We start from the raw sequence: 18,765 nt of genomic DNA, 5'->3' as shown, positions 1-18,765 counted from the left end.
CACACACACACACACACACACACACACACACACACACACACCACAGTTCAGCCGGTGTCAACAGGGGGTGGGGTCCCTTTGAGAGAGAGAGCAGAGAGGAAACGGATCGGGAGGGAAAGAGGGAGAAAGCAGACAGAAGTTCTTCCTCCCTCTTCCTCCTCCTCTTCCTCCTCTGCTCTTCCACGAGGAGAGATTCACTCATCAACCCGGACTTAGTGTGGGGGGAAATAATGCTTTTCCTTCAGGCTATATTGAAGAAGAGGCTTCTGCAAAAAGGTGAGGAGAAAACAGAAAGATCGGCTGTTTTACGCTGTTTTCTGTCAGCTGAAGTTCAGTTTTATTTGAGTTGTTCGGACTCTTTTCTTCTTGTTGCTTTTCTCTGAAGGTTTCTTGGGGATTTCAGGTTCTGTCCATTTTCTGGTGAACAGCTTCAGCGTCCTGCAGCTGCGGTGCTGATTATTGGTCTGTTTCAGGAACAGATCTTTTGTGGAGAACTTTGTATGAAAGTGTATGCTTTATAAACATTTCTATTTTTAAAAATGATTTTAACCTTAAATGCTGAACTGTTATTGTACAAAGGAGAGCCGATCCACTCCTCCTCCACCTTTCTTTCATAGGGTGAAGTTTCATGTCGCACCTGTTCACCTCTGAAGTTAACTGATCGTTTGGTGAAATGATCCGGTTCTAACTGGATGAAACTCGTATGCGACCCAGCGCCAGTCTGTGTTTTTGTTGGAGAGAGACGCGCAGCTCTTTTCCCACTCTGGCTGATTTATTTATGAGTTTGGAGATGTGCAGCTTTGAAGTGAAGCCCGCAGCCGCGCTGGAGACGCCAGCAAATGGGGACAAAACGCCGCCTATCGGCCTGTCAGGGAGCCCCGCCGCCCACCGCGGGCTGCAGGCTGCAGGCTGGAGTGACTACAGCCTGACGATCCCTGCGGACATGTGAGCTAAAGTTGCCCCTGATGCAGCGCAGCGCAGTGCGGAGGATGAATCACTGTCACATCTTCCTGCTGTTAATAATACTGCAGAGATTTCTCTGTCACACTTCCATCGCATCAAAGCCTTGATGGCTCTCAGTGGAAACCAGAGCATTGCGTTACTTCTGACAGCTGAAGCAGATTTTAGTGGGTCACCCATCACACAGGGAGCCCGGTGGCTTCCACCATAACTGGATCTGGAAGTTTAGAGGGATGATAATTATGGAGTCATTGGCTTCAATGGGATATTATGGAGGAGAGCTTCCAGGTGGCCCGTGACTTCAAAAACAATCACAATTCATTTTCCAATCTCTGCTAAAGATCAGAAGTAGAATCATGAAAGTTATTTTTACAGGCCAACAGCTTTGCATAATAAAACTATTTATAACACATATGGTTCACCAAATTAGAGGTTAACCAAACTTTGAATAAAATATGTCCAAATGCACCAGGATACTTTGTTTTGTTGTTTAGCAAATGAAGTTTGATTTTTGTCTTTAATTAGCAAATTGAAAAAAAACTGCAAATGCAAATAATTCTAATTTAAAAGCTTTATCAGTTTTCCTCCATAAAGCTGAACATGAATGTTTCTTCCCAGCACAGGAAGGATGATAAATCTGGGTGGTTTCACCACCAGTTCCCAGAAAATAAAAAATAAACATAAAGATCCTGTGGTTAGCCTAGAGAAGCTGGTTTCACATGGTGATTTATTTTAAACAACAGAGACCCACTGCAGATGAATAATTTCCCACAAGCTGCAGGTCTGCTGGTGGAATCACATTAAATCTGTTCCAGCCTGAACTCCCAGGAAAAACTGACAAACGGGGACTTTGAGAGATGATTTCCTCTGTTTCCGCTGAGCCTCTGCAGCGATGCTGCTGCTCTCTGTTTGCTCACGTTCTAATCCCTGCAAAGAGTAAACGGTCACGCTCTTTGAGCTCATATTGAGAAGTTTTGTTGTTTTATTTTTTTAAATAAATTCTGTACTATCAAATTCATTGGGAAACAAATACTTTTCTGATTTTCTTTTTCTATCCAAATATTTTCAGGGCAATTGATGGATACTTCCAAATCTTCAACTGCATGTTTAATTGACTTATGATGGAACAAACAAAACCAGTTATTTATTTGTGTTTTTGTGTATTTATAACTTTCCTCCAAACCTTTTACTTCACTTTATAAAATCTTTATACAGCTCTTTATTGTCGGATGTTGTTTCAACATGAGCGTGGGTTTTGTTGCTGGGTATCTGTTGTTTCCCGGACCTGTCCGGTATGGATGGATTCTTGGTTTTCTGTCTGGACAGGAGTTTCTGTCCTTGGTGCTGAAATTCTGCTCCAGTCTCGTATTTTGCGTCAGAATTGCTCCTGCTGGGTTTTCTGCTCTGCAGCTCCTCGTGTCGATGTTTAATGAATCACTGGATGTTGTTGTGTGTTGATGAAGAAGTGGAACATGTGAACTACATCTGAACCCAGTTGGGGAACTTTTCTTTATGTTCACCAGTAAATAGAAGCAAAGCTTGAAGGATTCAACTGTGCAGAAATCTGATACGGCAGAAACGAAACAAGCAAAACAAAATGATCTCATGTCTTTGTGAGTCTTTATATTAGTTACAACTCCAACTTTTTTTCAAGGTTTACTGACTTGAAACCCACACAGCTCTTAGAAAAACTCCTAACCCTCACGACGTTTGTTTTTACAGAGAAGTTATTTCTCTAAAGGTGTGAGAAGATACATAGATGCATGTTCGTAATAATCGATAACGGTCTTTGTCTCAAGAGTGACCTTGAGATCTATTTTTCATCGTCCGCTACTCAGACTACATTTATACTCACTCTTTTCTCAACCTCTGTTCTGCTGACGTCAGCATTTTGTCTGAAGATCAGTCAAGACCACAACTGCTACATTCTTATTCTGCTGCAAGTTGGTGTGAAATTTTAATTTGCATTCAAATTCATGGTTTTTACTTTCAACACTGCTACCTGTGCTCTTATGTGTCAAGGATGAGAAATTGAGGATGGGAGGCGAACAAGATGGAAAAATGTTTTCCTTGCAAGTAGATGGATGTTTTCTTCCAGAGACGGGGAAAAAAAAGTGAGTCAAGTTTTCTCAGTCCACCTCTTAGCTAACGCTAAGGCAGCTAATTTTTTTTGCCAGTGAGATTAATTGAAAGTTAGTTTTGAGTTTGGGGGAAGTCGGGTGCAGTTTGTCTCAAACACTGCTGATGGTCAGAACTCTTAACATTTTTACTAGATTTTCCTAACAGCCTGAAAATTAGACAAAGTTCCCAATTTACCCCAAAATAATGTTTTGGACACTTTTAGCTTGTTTTTTCTGGTTAAAGCAACATTATCAGTCTTGTAGCAAACTACTCATGGCGTCATCCATTGTTTATATTCAGATTAACAATTATTTTCACTCAGTTTAGTGATGTTTTCCATATTAATAGGCTCTGCTTTAAAACAAAGCTGATTTCCATCATATATTTTTAGCAGTTCAGTCAGGAAGCAAACAAAGTTTATAGTTTGGACTAAAATGTGGCCCAGCAGGATTACATTTCAGTCAGTGTCATTTTGAAGAGTTAAATTCAGACTTGGATCAATCCAACTTTTAAAAAAAACAAACCTTTACCACTTGCATCAAACCCAAATTGATAAAAATAACTTGCCATTTGAGGAAATTTAAATTTATTTTCAAAACTTTAAAAAGAAAATCGGAAGCCTTGAAAACTTTGTTTCACTCGGTTTTTATCTGATCTAATTTAGCTCTTATCTGAATCTTATTTTCCTTACATGCTTTCCCTTTTCTGCCCTTTTCTCTTCCTTCAACACTCCTCTCAGCATTGCAGATGTGTTTTCTTTGATTTTGTCACCAGAGATTAATTAGTGCTTTATTATGTGCCCTATTTATACCTCCAGCAGAAGGAGAAACGCTAGAGAGAGAAAAAGGGGCTGAAGGGGGAGGAAAGGAAGAAAACTTGGAGTGAGAGACTCAGGAAGAGATGGAGACAGGAAAAAGCACAAGTGTTCAGATGGAGCGAAAGATGGAGACAGAAATGGGCCAACGGTGAAACGGAGAGGAAACACGGTGTTTAAACAGACAAATGCAGCCAATGAAGGCAAAAAGAAAGAATGAAAGTAATGAAGGAGCAAGTCTTTTAAACTACAGCAGAGTCAACATACAGTAATGTTTCTTTATAAAACTTTTTGATACAAGAAAACCCATAAAATACATTTAATGTAGCAGAAATGCAGCTTTAGATTTTCCCACAGTCTGTGAATAGGTAATAAATTTGATGGGTGAGGAGGCAGTGGGGAATGTGAAGGACGATGAATCGAATGTAAGGTTTGATGTTAGATGAGAAAACATCAAAACAGAGTTTTTGATGTAAAACTGAGCTAGTAAGATGGAGGTCAGAGGTCAGAGTCAGGGCAACGCGTCACATGTTTGGTGTGAAAGGCTGCAGAATCCTGACAAAGCTTTGTTTCTTTCTGTAAAATGATTTGTTCAAACCCAAACTGAATCTCTAAATGAAGTCGTTTTTTCCCAACCAACACTAAGCTACACTTAATGAATAACTTAATAAAGTATTTTATTAACTCAACCAGAGTAACATAATATGCATTAATATCCTGTATAACAATCATCTCAGTGTTTCGCTTTTTTTAAGGTAATCAAAAAGTTTCAGTTTATCTCTGTTGTGTAACAACTGGATGATAAGAACTTGAGTTTTGTTGAATGTTTTGCTCACAGCTGCCTGATCGCCCACCCAGGTGTCGCTCCAACATTACCTCCATTATATGCTTGAGACTGAGTTAAAATAGCTGCAGCAGTCATCAGACTGATGCAGCTGAGAACAAGAAACACTTAGTGTTTTTTAACTTGATACTGGCGGCCGACTTTAATCCAAATGATTTCAATCAGTTAACAGGAAATAAAAGGCAAACCAAACATTTCACACAAACTGAACCTGCAAAGCTGAAGTAGTCAAACTTTCAGAATAAAACACAATGCAGGAGAAAATTATAAAACAGAATAAAAGATCTGAAGAAAACCATCTGAAACTCCAGTGAACAGGCAGAGGTTGAAAAAAGTGACAGAGATATTATGGGAAGCAAAACAAGCGAGGGTGAGAGGAGAAACAGCAGAAGATGGAAATCACTGAGGAGAGCAAAAACGCAGTGACAGGTTGCGTCGCGCGTTGGGCGAAGGAATGAATGCGGTGACACGTGGCTGCGTCGCTCAGAGAATAACACGGATAAGGGCCAGAGCTGACGTCTCCAAGAGGAGCTTAAAGGAACCTTTTGGAAAGCTGATTCAGCCGTCCTGCGTTTCCTTCGTCTGCTGTCACTGAACACAATACATCCAAATAAATCCAGAGAACAAATGGAAGCATAAAAAACTGAAGGGACTGCGAGGGACACAGATAAAGGTCTCACACTTCTGCTAGTTTGGCCTCATTATGTCAAGGCCTCGTTGGAAGAGATCAAGAGGGTGGAGGGAAAGAGCAAAGACAAAGGCAGGGTAACATTTACAGAGAGGATAAAAAAGCTGCTGAAAGAGGCAGGATGACAGGACTCACAGATTGAATGAATGAGGAAAATTATACCTTTGAATCAGGTGGATAAAATGTCAAGTTTGCTTTCAAGCAAGATGATGGACGGAATTGAGATGTGGGGAGATTCTGGGCACATTTACTGAGTCCTGAGCTGAATGTTTGCTTAAGACCTTCATTATTAGTCATGGATAATCTGTAGAATACCAACAGTTAGACTGAATCTGATTAATCCACCAAACATGCCAACAGGGGATGTTTGTTGTTCATGAAGCAGAACGCCGGGTTATTTTAGACGCTCTGCACTGTAGCAGTTATTAAAAAACCTGAATCACATCCAGGCGTCTCTCTGCAGTGTTTTCGTTCCCCGGTCAGTGTGTGGGTTCTCTCTGCACACCTTGGTTTCCTCTCTGTTGGGTAAACCAGCCACTTAAATTACCCTCAGGCTTCAGTGTTATGTGTGAATGTTTTGTGTCATGATGACTGATGCAGAGTTTAACCTGAATCTCACCCACAAACTGCTGCAACGGCTAAACGTTTATAGAAAATACACATCTATTTTAATCTGGAGTTTGTCATTGGAAACTGTTTTTGTGAAGTAAAAGTGAAGAGATGGCTTAATGTGAGATAAATTAATAAAATAAACTTACAAACGAACTAAGATTTCTAAAATCTCTCTTGACATTATTGTATAAATCAGAGTAAAATAAAATATAATAACTTGATCCAACATCCATCATCAGACTAGAGCAGAGAAATGTTTGCACATATGCACCTGTTACAGTTTCAGTAAAAAAATTGAAAGCATGCATTTAAAAAAAATATGTGGATGTAGTCTAGGTGTACATATTATGATGTGCAATAATTAATAATCAATGGATTGTTGTCCTGTTATATGCACTGGTACGTGCCACCAGTGCATATATAACAGTATGCACTGGTTTGTAGTTAATGTGTCACAAATTGCATGACTTCCTCTTCATCACAGTACAGAAGGTAAGAGTGTCACCAGCATGAGGAAGAGTCAGAAAAAATACTCCAGATGCCAAAATAACTCAGCTTTATCTATTTCTACTCTTCTGCTGATCCACTATACATGAAAAAAACATCAAAACTGCTGTCTGTCTGTGGCTGGAAGAAAAGAAGAGGAACATCATTAAAAGGAGGAGAAGCAAAGGCAGGAATGAGAGTGAATTATAAAAGGAGTGACGGGTAGGTTAGCTGGCGCTGCAGAAAGCTGTGATTCCACAGAGGAAGAGTGGAAAACAGATTTAGGATTCATTTGCATTTCAAACTTGGCCGACTTCCTATTGCAGTGACAGAAGGTTTGCACTTTGCTCTTCATCTATCATCTCTGCCTCGGCTCTGCATGCCTGTTATTCCTTCCCATTTAAGTTTTGATCTATTTGAAACTACACCAGACACTGTATGCTGTTAATTAGAAGAAAAAAAAAACATTAGTGTGTGAATATGATGGAACCTTTGAACATTTAACCAATTGTCTCAGTATTTCCCTCGACCTGTAGCTGGTTTTGCTTGTCTCCCTTGTTTTGTAAGAACTAAGTACCAGTTTCTTTAAGGTGAATCACACTCACTTGGTGGCAGCTCCCACCAAGTGAGTAGTTCATGTATCTTGGTGTCTTTTGCACAAGTGATAGAAGGATGGAGTGATAGTAGAGCAGGAACTGTTCTGGAGTTAGACCTGGTGGTGGGGAACCCAGCAGGAAGTCGTCTGGAGGGCATCCTGTCGACATCCTGCCTTATGATTGGTGCAGGAACCAGACAGGTGAGCCCACCTGGACCCCTTGGAGAACTCGGGTAAAGCAACGTAATGTGATGATTTGACTGCAGCAGCAGTTTGAGGTGAGTGGAGGTGAGAGGGCAGCAACATCTGCATCCAGAGGAGGAGGAGAAAATGACAGGTGACTGCAGGAGTAAAAAGCTGACAGTCTAAATGTCTCCACAAAAACCAAGGAAGAGCCACGGCGTCAAACATGAACTCCTGAGATGTTCATGTTTGTCTCTGGTGAAGGTTGCTGCTGGAGCAACAAGCTGCATTTTTTTGATTTGTTGAGGACTAAAAGGAAAGCGAGAGAAATGTGCAGAGAATGAGGGAAACACAGGAAACAGAAAAAAGCTGCAGCAGAATCCAGGAGAGAATAACTGATCATAAAATTGCGTAAATTGAAATTGTGAAAATAAATTGGCTAAATGGAAACACAATAATTTTGGAAAAAATGCACTTTATTTTTTATTTTTATCAAAATAGATCTATTTCACAAAACTGCAATGGAAACGCTTTATTCACATCACAAGTCACATGATCAACAGCCAGACGTTACCACTGGTGAAAACCACAAAGAAGACGACAGAAAGCAGGAGGATTCATGTTTTCTCAGATGATAAGCAGCTGGCTCCAGCAGAGCTCTCTCAGCCTCTCAGCTCATAGAAAGTTATCATTCCAGCGTGTTGAACCCATAACTCTTCTGTAAAATCTCAGAAAACAATTTCCCCAAAATGGCGCCTGCGTAGCCGCTCCCAGGGAGGCAGAGCTGAATAAGACGCCAACGTCCCTGCATTTATTTTTAGTGACTTATTGCATGAACAATCTTATTCACATATGATTTTCATTTAATTTCTTATGTAATGGAAACACCACAGTTGTGAAATTATGTTTTTTGACGTTAGATTATTGACAGATACACACATTTGTGTTGGAAATTTCAGAAGCAAACCTGGAAGTGCAAACTCTGAGTTTCCTGGTTCCTTTTCCAACATTTTGGGTTTACGGCCATCAGAATGAGACCAATGGATTAATTGTGAATAGAACAGATGGTCAGTGCTTTCAACATTGCATATATTTAAAAGTGACTCACCACTGTCAGTCTTTACAGTCAGCAGAGACTAAACATTTCTCAGAACATTACTTTGAAATAAAAATGAACAGGAAGTACAGCTGCCATCATGATCTCACTGCTCAGTGAAAACGGACTGGCGACTCGTTTTAATGCTTCCTTTATGGCTGTGTGTTTTCTTCCTGGACAGTCAACAGACTGTGCAAATTACTGCATGAATCCATGATAAATGTTCTCCCATGTCAACAGTTCAGAGTAATGAAATGCCTTTGAATGGTGATTCATTAGCCCACTGTACGTCTGCACTCAGTGAAGTGAATCTGAAATGTCATGTGGCCTCTGAGCAGAGGAACAGGCCAGACTGAACTCACATCAGTAATTAAATTGAGTCAAGAGAGTCAAGTCAGCAATGGGATTCACAACTACCACCTCAAACGTATTTAAATATAATTATAGGAATTAATATTTTGCACATTCTGTCTGCTTCCATATTTCTGCCCTTCATCTTCTGCATTTTTTGTTTTCTTTATCTTCCTCCGCTTCCTTCTCTTTGGTGTTGCTGTGAGACAGTTTTTTAGTCCCCATCTGTCCTCATTTGTGTCCCGCAGTGTAAGAAGCCATTACAGTGATCGAATGAAGACGCTCAGCAGGGGGAGATATAGACTCAGAGAGACAGAGAGCGAGGTGGAGGCAGAGCTGCAGCAAAAATCTGCTCAAACAAAACAACTGGAGGTCAGAAAAACCCTGAATACTGCAATAAAACAGAAGAAGGAATATTACTTATAAATAAATGTTATACCACTCCAAAAAAGAAATGTTTATTCTGTAAAAGTTGGGGTGTTCAGTGCACTTGTAGACAAAAAGGAGCGCAGCAGTGCAGTGTGTAAGTTTTACAGTCAGACACTTCTGGTTCCAATAAAAGCAATGTGGCATTTAGTTTGTATTAAATTAGATCTAAGGGAAGATAGTTTTATTTTATTTTTCAGAAAGTGACGTAGAACTGAGGAGCATCGACTTACACCTGTCATTTCCTCTACTCCAATATATATCTAGCTTTTCCTACACAGCTACCAGTTCTGACGTTTCTGTGTGGATGTGAAAGAATGGGCTAAACTAAGCAGAAGTACACGAGTGTTTTCTCAAGTGTGCAGATTTTCGGGTGCATGTGTGTTTCTCTGCGCCGAGCTGCAGGAGGCCATCATTTGCCACTTCAAAGTCCTTTCTCATAATGCTTGGAGTGATGCTTGGATTCATTTGCACTTGAAACCCACAGACTGGGAGAGACGGAGAGAAGAGCGAGACGCCGCGCCAACAAGATGAGAGAAAGTTTGACCATGTGCAGCATAAATTGTGCACTCGAGTGTCTGGAGACTCTGACTGTGTGTGTGTCTGTGTGTGTCTGGAGCAGCAAACTGACATGACTAATTTTTTTGACTGCTTATTTTGCTGCCTTCTAACTCTGCTGTTTCTCCTCTCATGTATGTTTCAGAGCTGCTTAAAGAAATCTCTCACAGCAAACCTGATCTGATTTCAAACCCAGCTCGCTGATTAGCATTATTTTCTAATGATTTTAATATTTAAGGTCATTTTTTTATGTGAAGATGACTTCTAAACAAACAAGCAAAAAAAGCTAAATTAAAAAATTAAAACACTTGGAATATTAACGAGTGACTATCCATCGATGTGGAACATAAGGTTCTGGAGAAGTGATTATTTTTGAATGGCTCTTTGTTCAGTCAGGATTCATTCTTTAGTACGATTTAATCAAACTTTAGTTTATTTGTCTAGAAAGTCCAGTTGTGCTGGTTTATGTTTAAATCAAAGTGATTCAGACCAAAGGATCAAACTCTGTGTTGGATCTGCTGAAGTGAACTCTGGTGCGGTTTGAATGTGAACGCCAAGCGGATCTGAGATCACTTCAAAACCAGGAAGCAGACTACACCGCAGGGCATTCTGGGTAAATACAACCAAAACAAATGCACAAGTGGGAGAAATGACTAGTGGTCTTTAAACTCAGAAGAGAAATCGTACAATCCCTAAAATCTCCATGTTTGTTTACATTTTGTATGGAAGGAAGTTGCTCTCAGTGTCTTCAGAGGTTTTTGTGTCACTTCCTTCAGTGGTTCTTGGTGCAGCGCCCCCACAGGCGAGAAGGGGAACAGGTTACTGGAAGGGTTTGGGTCATGAATGGATGGTAAACAGTCCAGCTGTAAAGTGATGAACAGTTCTTACGATGCGCTCGGCTGTTGAACTGAGTTGTTGATTTTTAAGGTCAATCCCTACAGCCTCTTACATAGAAAATCCAAATAAGTAATGAACTTTAGATCCAAGAACTGAAAACCTGGAGCTGTTTGTGTCCAAATAAAATGTGCCATTTAATATCTTTATATTTTTAGAATGAGTGCAGAATGATCAAATAAATACAAATGCAAGCAGTAAGCAATGCTTTCTGTAGCATTTCAAGATATGCAATTAGACTCAACAATCAGATGCAGAAGCTCTTCTGAGTGTGTGTGTGTGTGTGTGTGTGTGTGTGTGTGTGTGTGTGTGTGTGTGTTCTGTGCTGTCTGGCATTAATTTAGGTCAGACTGCGCAGAGAAGACAACATTCACAGGAAGCTGGCCACCAGGGAGAAAGAAATGCAGTTATTACTCTGCTCACCCAGCCAACACACACATCAGGCTCAGGATGTGCGCCAGGCATTTTTACACATGCTACAGCGATCACGTCCTATAATTCATGTGTGTTTTTGTGTTTTGCTTGGATTGTTTTGGATTTCAAATGGAGTAAAATAATTTACTGAGAGGAGAAAGAACTGGATAAAAGAAAGGAACGAGCAGAAAAATGACGGCGCTTATTAAAGTGAAGTAAACATTACAGAAATAAAGACGTAAAGCTGTTAGAAAACACAGATTCCTACTACATCAACATACCGTTAATATCTGTTAGGGTCTTTGGATGTCTATGACTTTCATCCACATGTTAACAACTGAGGCTGGTTAATAAGCCATTGTTTAATCAGTCAGTAGAATCGGACCAAACTCGGTCAGCACATATCTAGTGAATCATAAAATAAACCTAAACTGCTTAAGTGTTTGTGAATTAAGTATAACATTTTCTTTTGGTTTGCCCCACAAAGACGTTAATCATTTTTGTTGTTTTTTTTTATGTGAGACTGATTAAAAACCACAAACATATTATTGTTAAAAAAAAAATCAATCTAAAAGTTTTGTTTTTCCAGATTTAATATCCAGTGACGTTTCTAACTGCAGTTCTTAGACAGCAGTGTTGTCACGGTAAAACACTCATTAAATGTGTTGTGAAAGCTTGGCATCTCCCTTTGTCGACACTTTTGGTGCTTCGTAATGTTTTAGTAAATTGTTCTTGCTGTTTTGTTTGAAGCCACTGAGGAAAAACATCTTAGCTTAATGTAAAATGAATACCAAACTCATTACTCTGCTCTTACACATTAACTCCTCTGTGTTGTGACATTTCTCTGTTTTGAACAGTTATTACTCTTCACCCATAACATTTCTTTAATGCATTCAAGCAATACATTTTAATTTATTTCAGCTGATTTGACTTTAGACAGTGATATTAATACAACAATGCATGCTCAGACACTAACTTTAAACTCTTATTTTTCTTCCTGCAGCTGCTAATTTTGCTGCACAGCAAAAACCAGCTGCATTTATTTAGTCATTGTCTAAAAAAATAATTCTTACCATCAGCCTCAGTGGTTCCAGTTCCCGTACTGGGAATGAATTTGATTAAATTGGTATAAATAGTTTGTTGTAAGCCATGTAAAGCTGTGATAATGTTTTTCCTTTGATTTCCTTATAGGACAAGCTGCAGAGTCTCTGTGATATTTAACTGAATCTCATTAAAGGACTTTGTTTTTCCGCCAACAATTTCTTGATATTTCTGCTGCCAACCTCATATTATTTTGAACAAAATCATTTTAACATGTCCAAATATGGTAGTTCCTGCTACATAATGCTGCATCCACTTCCTGTCCAGCATGGTGGTGTAAAACTCCAGCTTTTGTCAAACCACAGCTTCTTTTTTACATTTTTCTTTCTTTTTTAAATACACGCTCCAGCTGTTTAACAAGAACCTTTTCCTTAAATACCAGAAACAGGTCTGTTGAATAGTGATTTTTAAAATGAACACTTAAGAACTAAATCAGAGTAATAACATCTGTGAATCTGCTCTCAAAATAACCATGGATGATTTGACTAAATGACTGAACATCTCTCATCCTCTTGTCTTATTTTCTAAAAATAAACAGTTTATCCCTGCCTGCTTAATCCTTCTTATTTCATCTCTTTGTTGCTCACTCACCCACATATTCTTAGCTTCTGTTTTTCTTTTATTGTTTCTTTTTATTTGCATATTTCTGAACACTTTCTCTCCAGGCTGAACCTCGCCTGTCTCATCCATTGGTGTGTACCTCCCTCTCTCTCTCTCTCTCTCCTCTCTTGGGGGTTGAGTGGTTGTAGCGTAAGCGCCAGTCATCTCTTATCATCGCCACTGTATTCCCTGAGTGCTCAGCAGTCCACATCTCTCCCTCTGTCTCCTCCTTTCTCCATCCTCCTCTAACCTGTCAGTGTTTGTCTCTCTTCACTCTGTCGTGGATGTTACTCTGAGGAGGAAAAGTCGATGTCTGCCGTCATGTTTTGCGGTCTGAAAAGAGACATTGGGGCAAATAGTGTGGGTGAGTTTGTTTTCGTATTCTGATGCAGAAATACTCTTTGTATTAGTATTCTGTCATTAATATGACATAAGTGATGTTTGGCGTGTTCTAGGTTGGATGTTATTGCAGTGTATCTAAGAGTCTGTGGGTGGCGCTGTTTTTGTTTTTCTTATATCTATAATCCATAACACTGCTGCGCATCTAAAACAGGTTTGATGAAAAGCTAATTAGGTTTTAATGCCTTGGATAAAAGTATAACTTTCTATATGAATGTGTGAAGGAAACGCCTGATCTGACATGTAGAACTGAAAATGATTTATTACCAATAATCGTATCAATTAATCTACCTTTTTCTCATTGCACATGGTTTTCCACTGTATTCTAAAGTTTACAGTGTTTAATGTTTCCTAGGATTATTTATTTCTTATTTTTCTTGGGAAAAGACAAATTAAGCCCACTTCAAAAACGATCAAAACTCAATGAGTATATTCAAATTGTTTCAAAAATGTTTGACTATTTAATATCAGTTTTAGCTTAACTGGAAATTAGAAAGAGTACGTATGAATAAAATGAAGTCATTTTGGTTCAGTTGTAAATTTTTCCCATCAAAAAATGCAAACATTTCTCAGGGTTGTTGCACCAGGTCCACATAATTAGAGGAGTAATACTTTGTATTTTGAAGGAGGTCAAATGGTCTGAGGCCTCCTGCAGATACACAGTTGGTTCTGACTGGTGAGATGTTTGAAAAGAGCCGCCGCCGCCGCCATGCTAAAATAAATCTCCACGGTGTCACGGTGGGACATAAACGATGTGCACGAGTGATACCTTCAGTTTGAAGAACAACATTAAGCTTGTGGATCTTTGTGGGAACGTCGAACTACTGCTGTGCAGCTTGTCGAATCATTTTTGGAAACATTTTGCAGATATTTTGGTCGACTAAATCTTTTTAAATTATTGATGACATATACATTTTGTTTTTCTCTGTATCTATGATGCAAAACTTACACTTTAAAAAAAGGATGAAACTTTTTAAATATTCTAACCAGTGGTACTTTTGGCATGTATTTCACCACTTTCTGCATTTTATCATTTATTTTCTTTTCAAGAATCTTTTTCACTTCAGGTGTGACCAGTCTGTATCTGGCACTTGTCTTTTTCTCCAGCGCTGCAGCAAAGGATCATTTTTTCAGTGCAGAATAATCCAGTTAAAGCTTGATGAGTTGAGGTATTATAGATTTTAGCCAATGCAGTTTGTATATGTGGTATTATATTATGCATGACTGAAGGGGCATCCAGCCTTTGTTGACTGGGTATTTTTCTCCAACTCATTATGAAGATTTTTAATGTTTAAATCAAAAGCTGCTGCAGATGCTCCGATAGCAGCATGTAAGTAATGTCATCAATATGTGATTGTGCTGATTTGATACTGTAAACACTCAGACGCTCCCCTTTACTGAGCTTGTCTGGCCACCTATTCCAGTCTGCAAACCTTTACAATTCAAAGAGCCATTTTTGACTGCCAGTCTTAATTAAAAGTCCATTTAGCCCCATCAGTGTAACCTGAGCTGTTGATAAGAGACGGCTTATAATTTACTCAATATTTTGTCCTTATAATATGCAGCAAGGGAAATTTGTAGTCATTTTTAAAGAAATCCATCTTATTTCTATTTTTAGGTTTTAAAAAATAAACATTAGTTTACAGGAATTAAAAAGCATCACAGTGTGATCTGCATGCATTCCCATCCAAATGTTAGGACGTGTCTGTTGCTCTGGACTCTAGTGGTTCTTGTCTAACCTCCTCTTTTTGAGCAGATTTCAAAAGCAGTGTGTTGACCCATGCCTTTAATCCCTGCAGATCAAAGCACAGAGGAGTTTTGAGGTAAAGGTAGAAACCTGTGGAGGAGTTCAGAAAACCCAAAACATGTTTAAATCAGTCAGTACATCCAGTTTCATGTATGATACTGAGGCTTTTGTAATGAAGCTGCTTTAAGGCGAGAAAATTAGTCGGATTCCTTGATGAATAATCCGTTAGTGCACTCGATTAGTTTCTTATTTAAAACTGTATCTCTTTTGAATTACAGGAAGAATGTTAAAACACTTTTTTACTCCTGTTTTGATGTCTTTGGACAGCAGCAGCACAGCATGCGGAGGCTTGTTGAACGTAAAATGCCGCCAGGAGTTGCAGCCTTTACCACTGAAGCTCTTTAGCATTTTAGATGCTCTGATGCTGAAGTCAAGCTGCTGCAGCATGGCCTCTACCAAGAAAGGATAATCATTTTTGCCAGCCCTACTATTTGCATACGTACTGCTGTGCTTCACATGCCATGAAAGCTAAGATTCAAAGCAGCAGAATGTGATACAGCAGAGATTTAGCTTTTACCATATGCAGCAGGGTGTATTAATAAGGTGAGCCCCGTCCCATTTCATGCCCTGATGGAGCCGGTGGGTGCTATTGCCTCAGAGACTAAGTAAGCTGATAACAGTGATGGAGCGTTGAGGTTCATAAAGCTGGTTTCATTTTCAGCTTTATGTGGAAACCTGCTCTTGAGAGGTTTCATATTTCACTGCATGCTTTGTTAAACATCTGCTGCAGCTGAATTTTATTATCATAAAGGGATTCAAGGAAAGGTCCAGATATCAACTGAGTATTATTAAGAGGAACAAAATGTTCTTTTTTTCTTACACTGATATTCTTATTAGTGATCCAAAATTCCCAGTAAGGGATTTATCAGCGTCTTGGTTTACAGATGACTTAATTTCCTGAGCGTTATTGGTCTGACGCCAAAGAGAGTCTGAGTTGGGGAGTGTGTAGGATGTTATCATAATTTGTGAATGCTGCCTGCAGTTCTCTCTGCTGTTCCCTGCAAACTTCATTTTCTTTATCTTCTGGAGACCATCGTTTTCCAGCATGGTGCCTGTTGGATCATTACGAGCCTGACGATGAAGCAGGAAAGATGTGAACCATTAAAAACCTGTAAATAAATATATTTCTAACAAAAATGTTCATCCTGCTGTGATAAATACAAGATTTGGTTACATATGAAGATTTTTACACGTTTCTGTCGCCGTCGTCTTCATCAGATGAAGCTCTCCTCCCACCGTCATTTACATTTTTAGTCATTTAGATTATGTTCTTACCTTAAGCAGCTTACAAGCATTTCAGGTAAATCATGGCAGAGTGCGGGGGATCAAACCATGTGACTCATTAAAAACAGCCACTGTCTTTTCCCTGATAAATCCTTCTTAACTCTCATTTAAAATGTCCCCCTCTGCCTTCGGTTGCCGACCCTGTGATGAACGCTGTCACCGGTTAACAGGATATCGTGTTGGATCAGTGGCTCAGACATGTTGGCAGAAAGAGGCTAAACTGTAACTTCAAAGCGGTTTTGATGCTTTGTTTTTTTCCTGCTCAGCACCTGACGGGCTGTTTCTCCTTCTGAACTCATTGGAGCAGGTGATAGACGCTCCACTGTTTGGGTTTCATCGCCCAAAATGCAGGTTTTCTTTCAGTTTCTCTTCAGTTCATGTTATTTTTAACAGAAACCGGTTGAAAAACATCACATTCAAACTTCCTTCATCTGGACTGTCCATTCTTTGCTTCTTCAGAACAATGAAGAGAGTTTATTTCAAAGTGAAAGTTCTCGAACATAGCAAAACTGCATGCAATCTCTATAATGGAGCAGTCATTTTTGTAAAATAACTTTTCTCACATTGCCTTTTTTGTAGCAACCCAACTACAGATTTATAAAGGAATGCATGTTACTCAGTGGTAACAATTAGGGAGTCGTTTTGTGAAGAGCGCCTGACTAACTCCAGTTTGGACCTGATTTTGTGTCAGAACCGTCTTAATTCTTCATGTTGGAGACGCCACAGTGTCACAAAACATTGTTTAGAGATTTCGGCCCAAACTGACACTACACTGTCAGTCGCTGCAGATTTCTTAACTCCACCTCTAGCCTGTGTTTCCATCGTTTCTTCAAGGGCATTTTGAAGTTTTCCATTAAAAAATGTTGATAAAAATGGCAAAATTTAGCAAAAAAGTATTTGCACTCGCTTGAGGTGGTTTTTGGCACATGTAGAGTTTATGTGGTAAAGAGGAATTTTAAACACATTTGCCAAATAAGTTCTGACTTAGCAAACATTTACCTCATAACTAATTTTCTGTTAGGATCATTAGAACTGAATTTCTCTTTCTGGTGATGTACAACATGCAACATCGCCAAAGTTAACATGACAGAATAATTATAACTTGGCTGACATTCCTGAAAACCTGCCTCTGTTTGGCTCAGATTTTTGGTCTATGCTAGTTTTTAACCTCTACTGCCTGTTTATTACAGCTGTGACATCAACGTCTGATAAAATGACCTTTAACCTGGTCGACTCGCTACAAACCAGCAGATGGAAACATGCCAAAGTCACCTTTTCTTTTTGTTTCACCATATGTTTTAATTCATAATGTCTAATAGTAATAGTATGCAATATCTAACAACATCTGCAGAATATCTATAGAATGTACTTATATAAAAATATCTATTCTTGGTTTACTCTTCATCTCACATCAGGTTGTATCCGACATAAGATGACTACCAGTTCATCGACTTAAGGATGTTTTTGTCATGTTAAGATGTTCCATCCTGCCTACTTATGTAGTTTCATATACTAAAAATCATTTGATGATCCAACTTTTGATTAATATACATCATCTGTGAACCTCTGGGCAGACAGAGCCCATCATGGCCTCACTCATCACTGGCTCTCCAACAGATAATAATAATCAGACATTCAGGAGCAAATCTGCCACAGAAAAACTAAGCATATAGAAATTAATTGGAGTTATGAAATAAGCTTTTTGAAACCAAGATATTAAATATCTTAAATCAAATGAAGACGATGTGCTTGTAAGAGTGGCCACAACTTTCAGAAAGCTGGTCAGAATTGTGCACAAAGCTCCTGTTATTATCATAATGGAGCCTTTTTTAGAGCTAAGTGTCTACTTCAGCGCTCACCCTCTCTGGTGATTGAATGCTTTTTGTGTTGAGTTTTCAAAGTTTTGCAAAAAAAGTCTAGACAACAAAGGAAAAAGCATGAGATCATTAGGAGTGAAGTGGTGATCAGACCCATCTTTCACCCCCCACCCTCCTCCTTTTCCACCCTCGATACCAGATCTATACAGGCTGCAATTAACCACAACAGACAAGCCATTAAGCTCTCTAATTACTGCTTGTTCCTTCCATAGATGTTCAGTCTGTGTGGGCTGGAGATCCGCGCGTAAGGTTTGAGGATGAGAGGGTTTGCAGAAATTTGTGAACTGAACATGTATTATTCTCAACATCCAAGCTTTTGTTTGCGCTTCATGTTTCAAATTTTCTGTACTGTTTATTTAGTGAATGGGGTCTCCAGCGTGTGTGTGTGTGTGTGTGTGTGTCTGTGTGTGTTAAGGAGTGAAAGTGGGGGCTGAGATAACCACATTCGAACTGTTTGTCAGCACCATCCCAGACAATAGTTAATTACACTTCAGTGGCTGCAGAATCATAATCGCTGCAATCATACGCCTTGGTATTCAGTAACTCAGAAAGCTCAGTGATGTTGGTGTGTGTGTGTGTGTGTGTGTGTGTGTGTGTGTGTGTGTGTGTGTGTGTGTGTGTGTGTGTGTGTGTGTGTGTGTGTGTGTGTGTGTGT

At 39.3% G+C, this 18,765-nt stretch overlaps 1 protein-coding gene across 8 annotated transcripts in view; it reads left to right on the top strand.

Moving 5' to 3' along the window:
- grip2b (glutamate receptor interacting protein 2b) overlaps positions 1-18,765 on the top strand; it is a 196,870-nt gene that overhangs the window by 132,480 nt on the left and 45,625 nt on the right. For 2 of the 8 annotated variants that reach the window (XM_008408299.2, XM_008408297.2), the window contains exon 1: positions 12,922-13,107. The exons of 5 other annotated variants lie outside the window; for them this stretch is intronic. In XM_008408299.2, coding sequence (XP_008406521.1) covers positions 13,053-13,107 — 55 coding nt within the window. In that variant the 5' untranslated portion in view covers positions 12,922-13,052. Of the gene's footprint in view, positions 1-40; positions 277-12,921; positions 13,108-18,765 lie in introns of those variants that run through there. One more of the 8 variants, XM_008408300.2, reaches the window with a different exon arrangement.

Source organism: Poecilia reticulata, linkage group LG5 (assembly GCF_000633615.1).
Source record: "Poecilia reticulata strain Guanapo linkage group LG5, Guppy_female_1.0+MT, whole genome shotgun sequence".
Taxonomy (NCBI): Eukaryota; Metazoa; Chordata; class Actinopteri; order Cyprinodontiformes; family Poeciliidae; genus Poecilia; species Poecilia reticulata.
The sequence above is the reverse complement of the archived record's forward strand: the minus strand, read 5'-3'. Positions and strand labels throughout refer to the sequence as shown.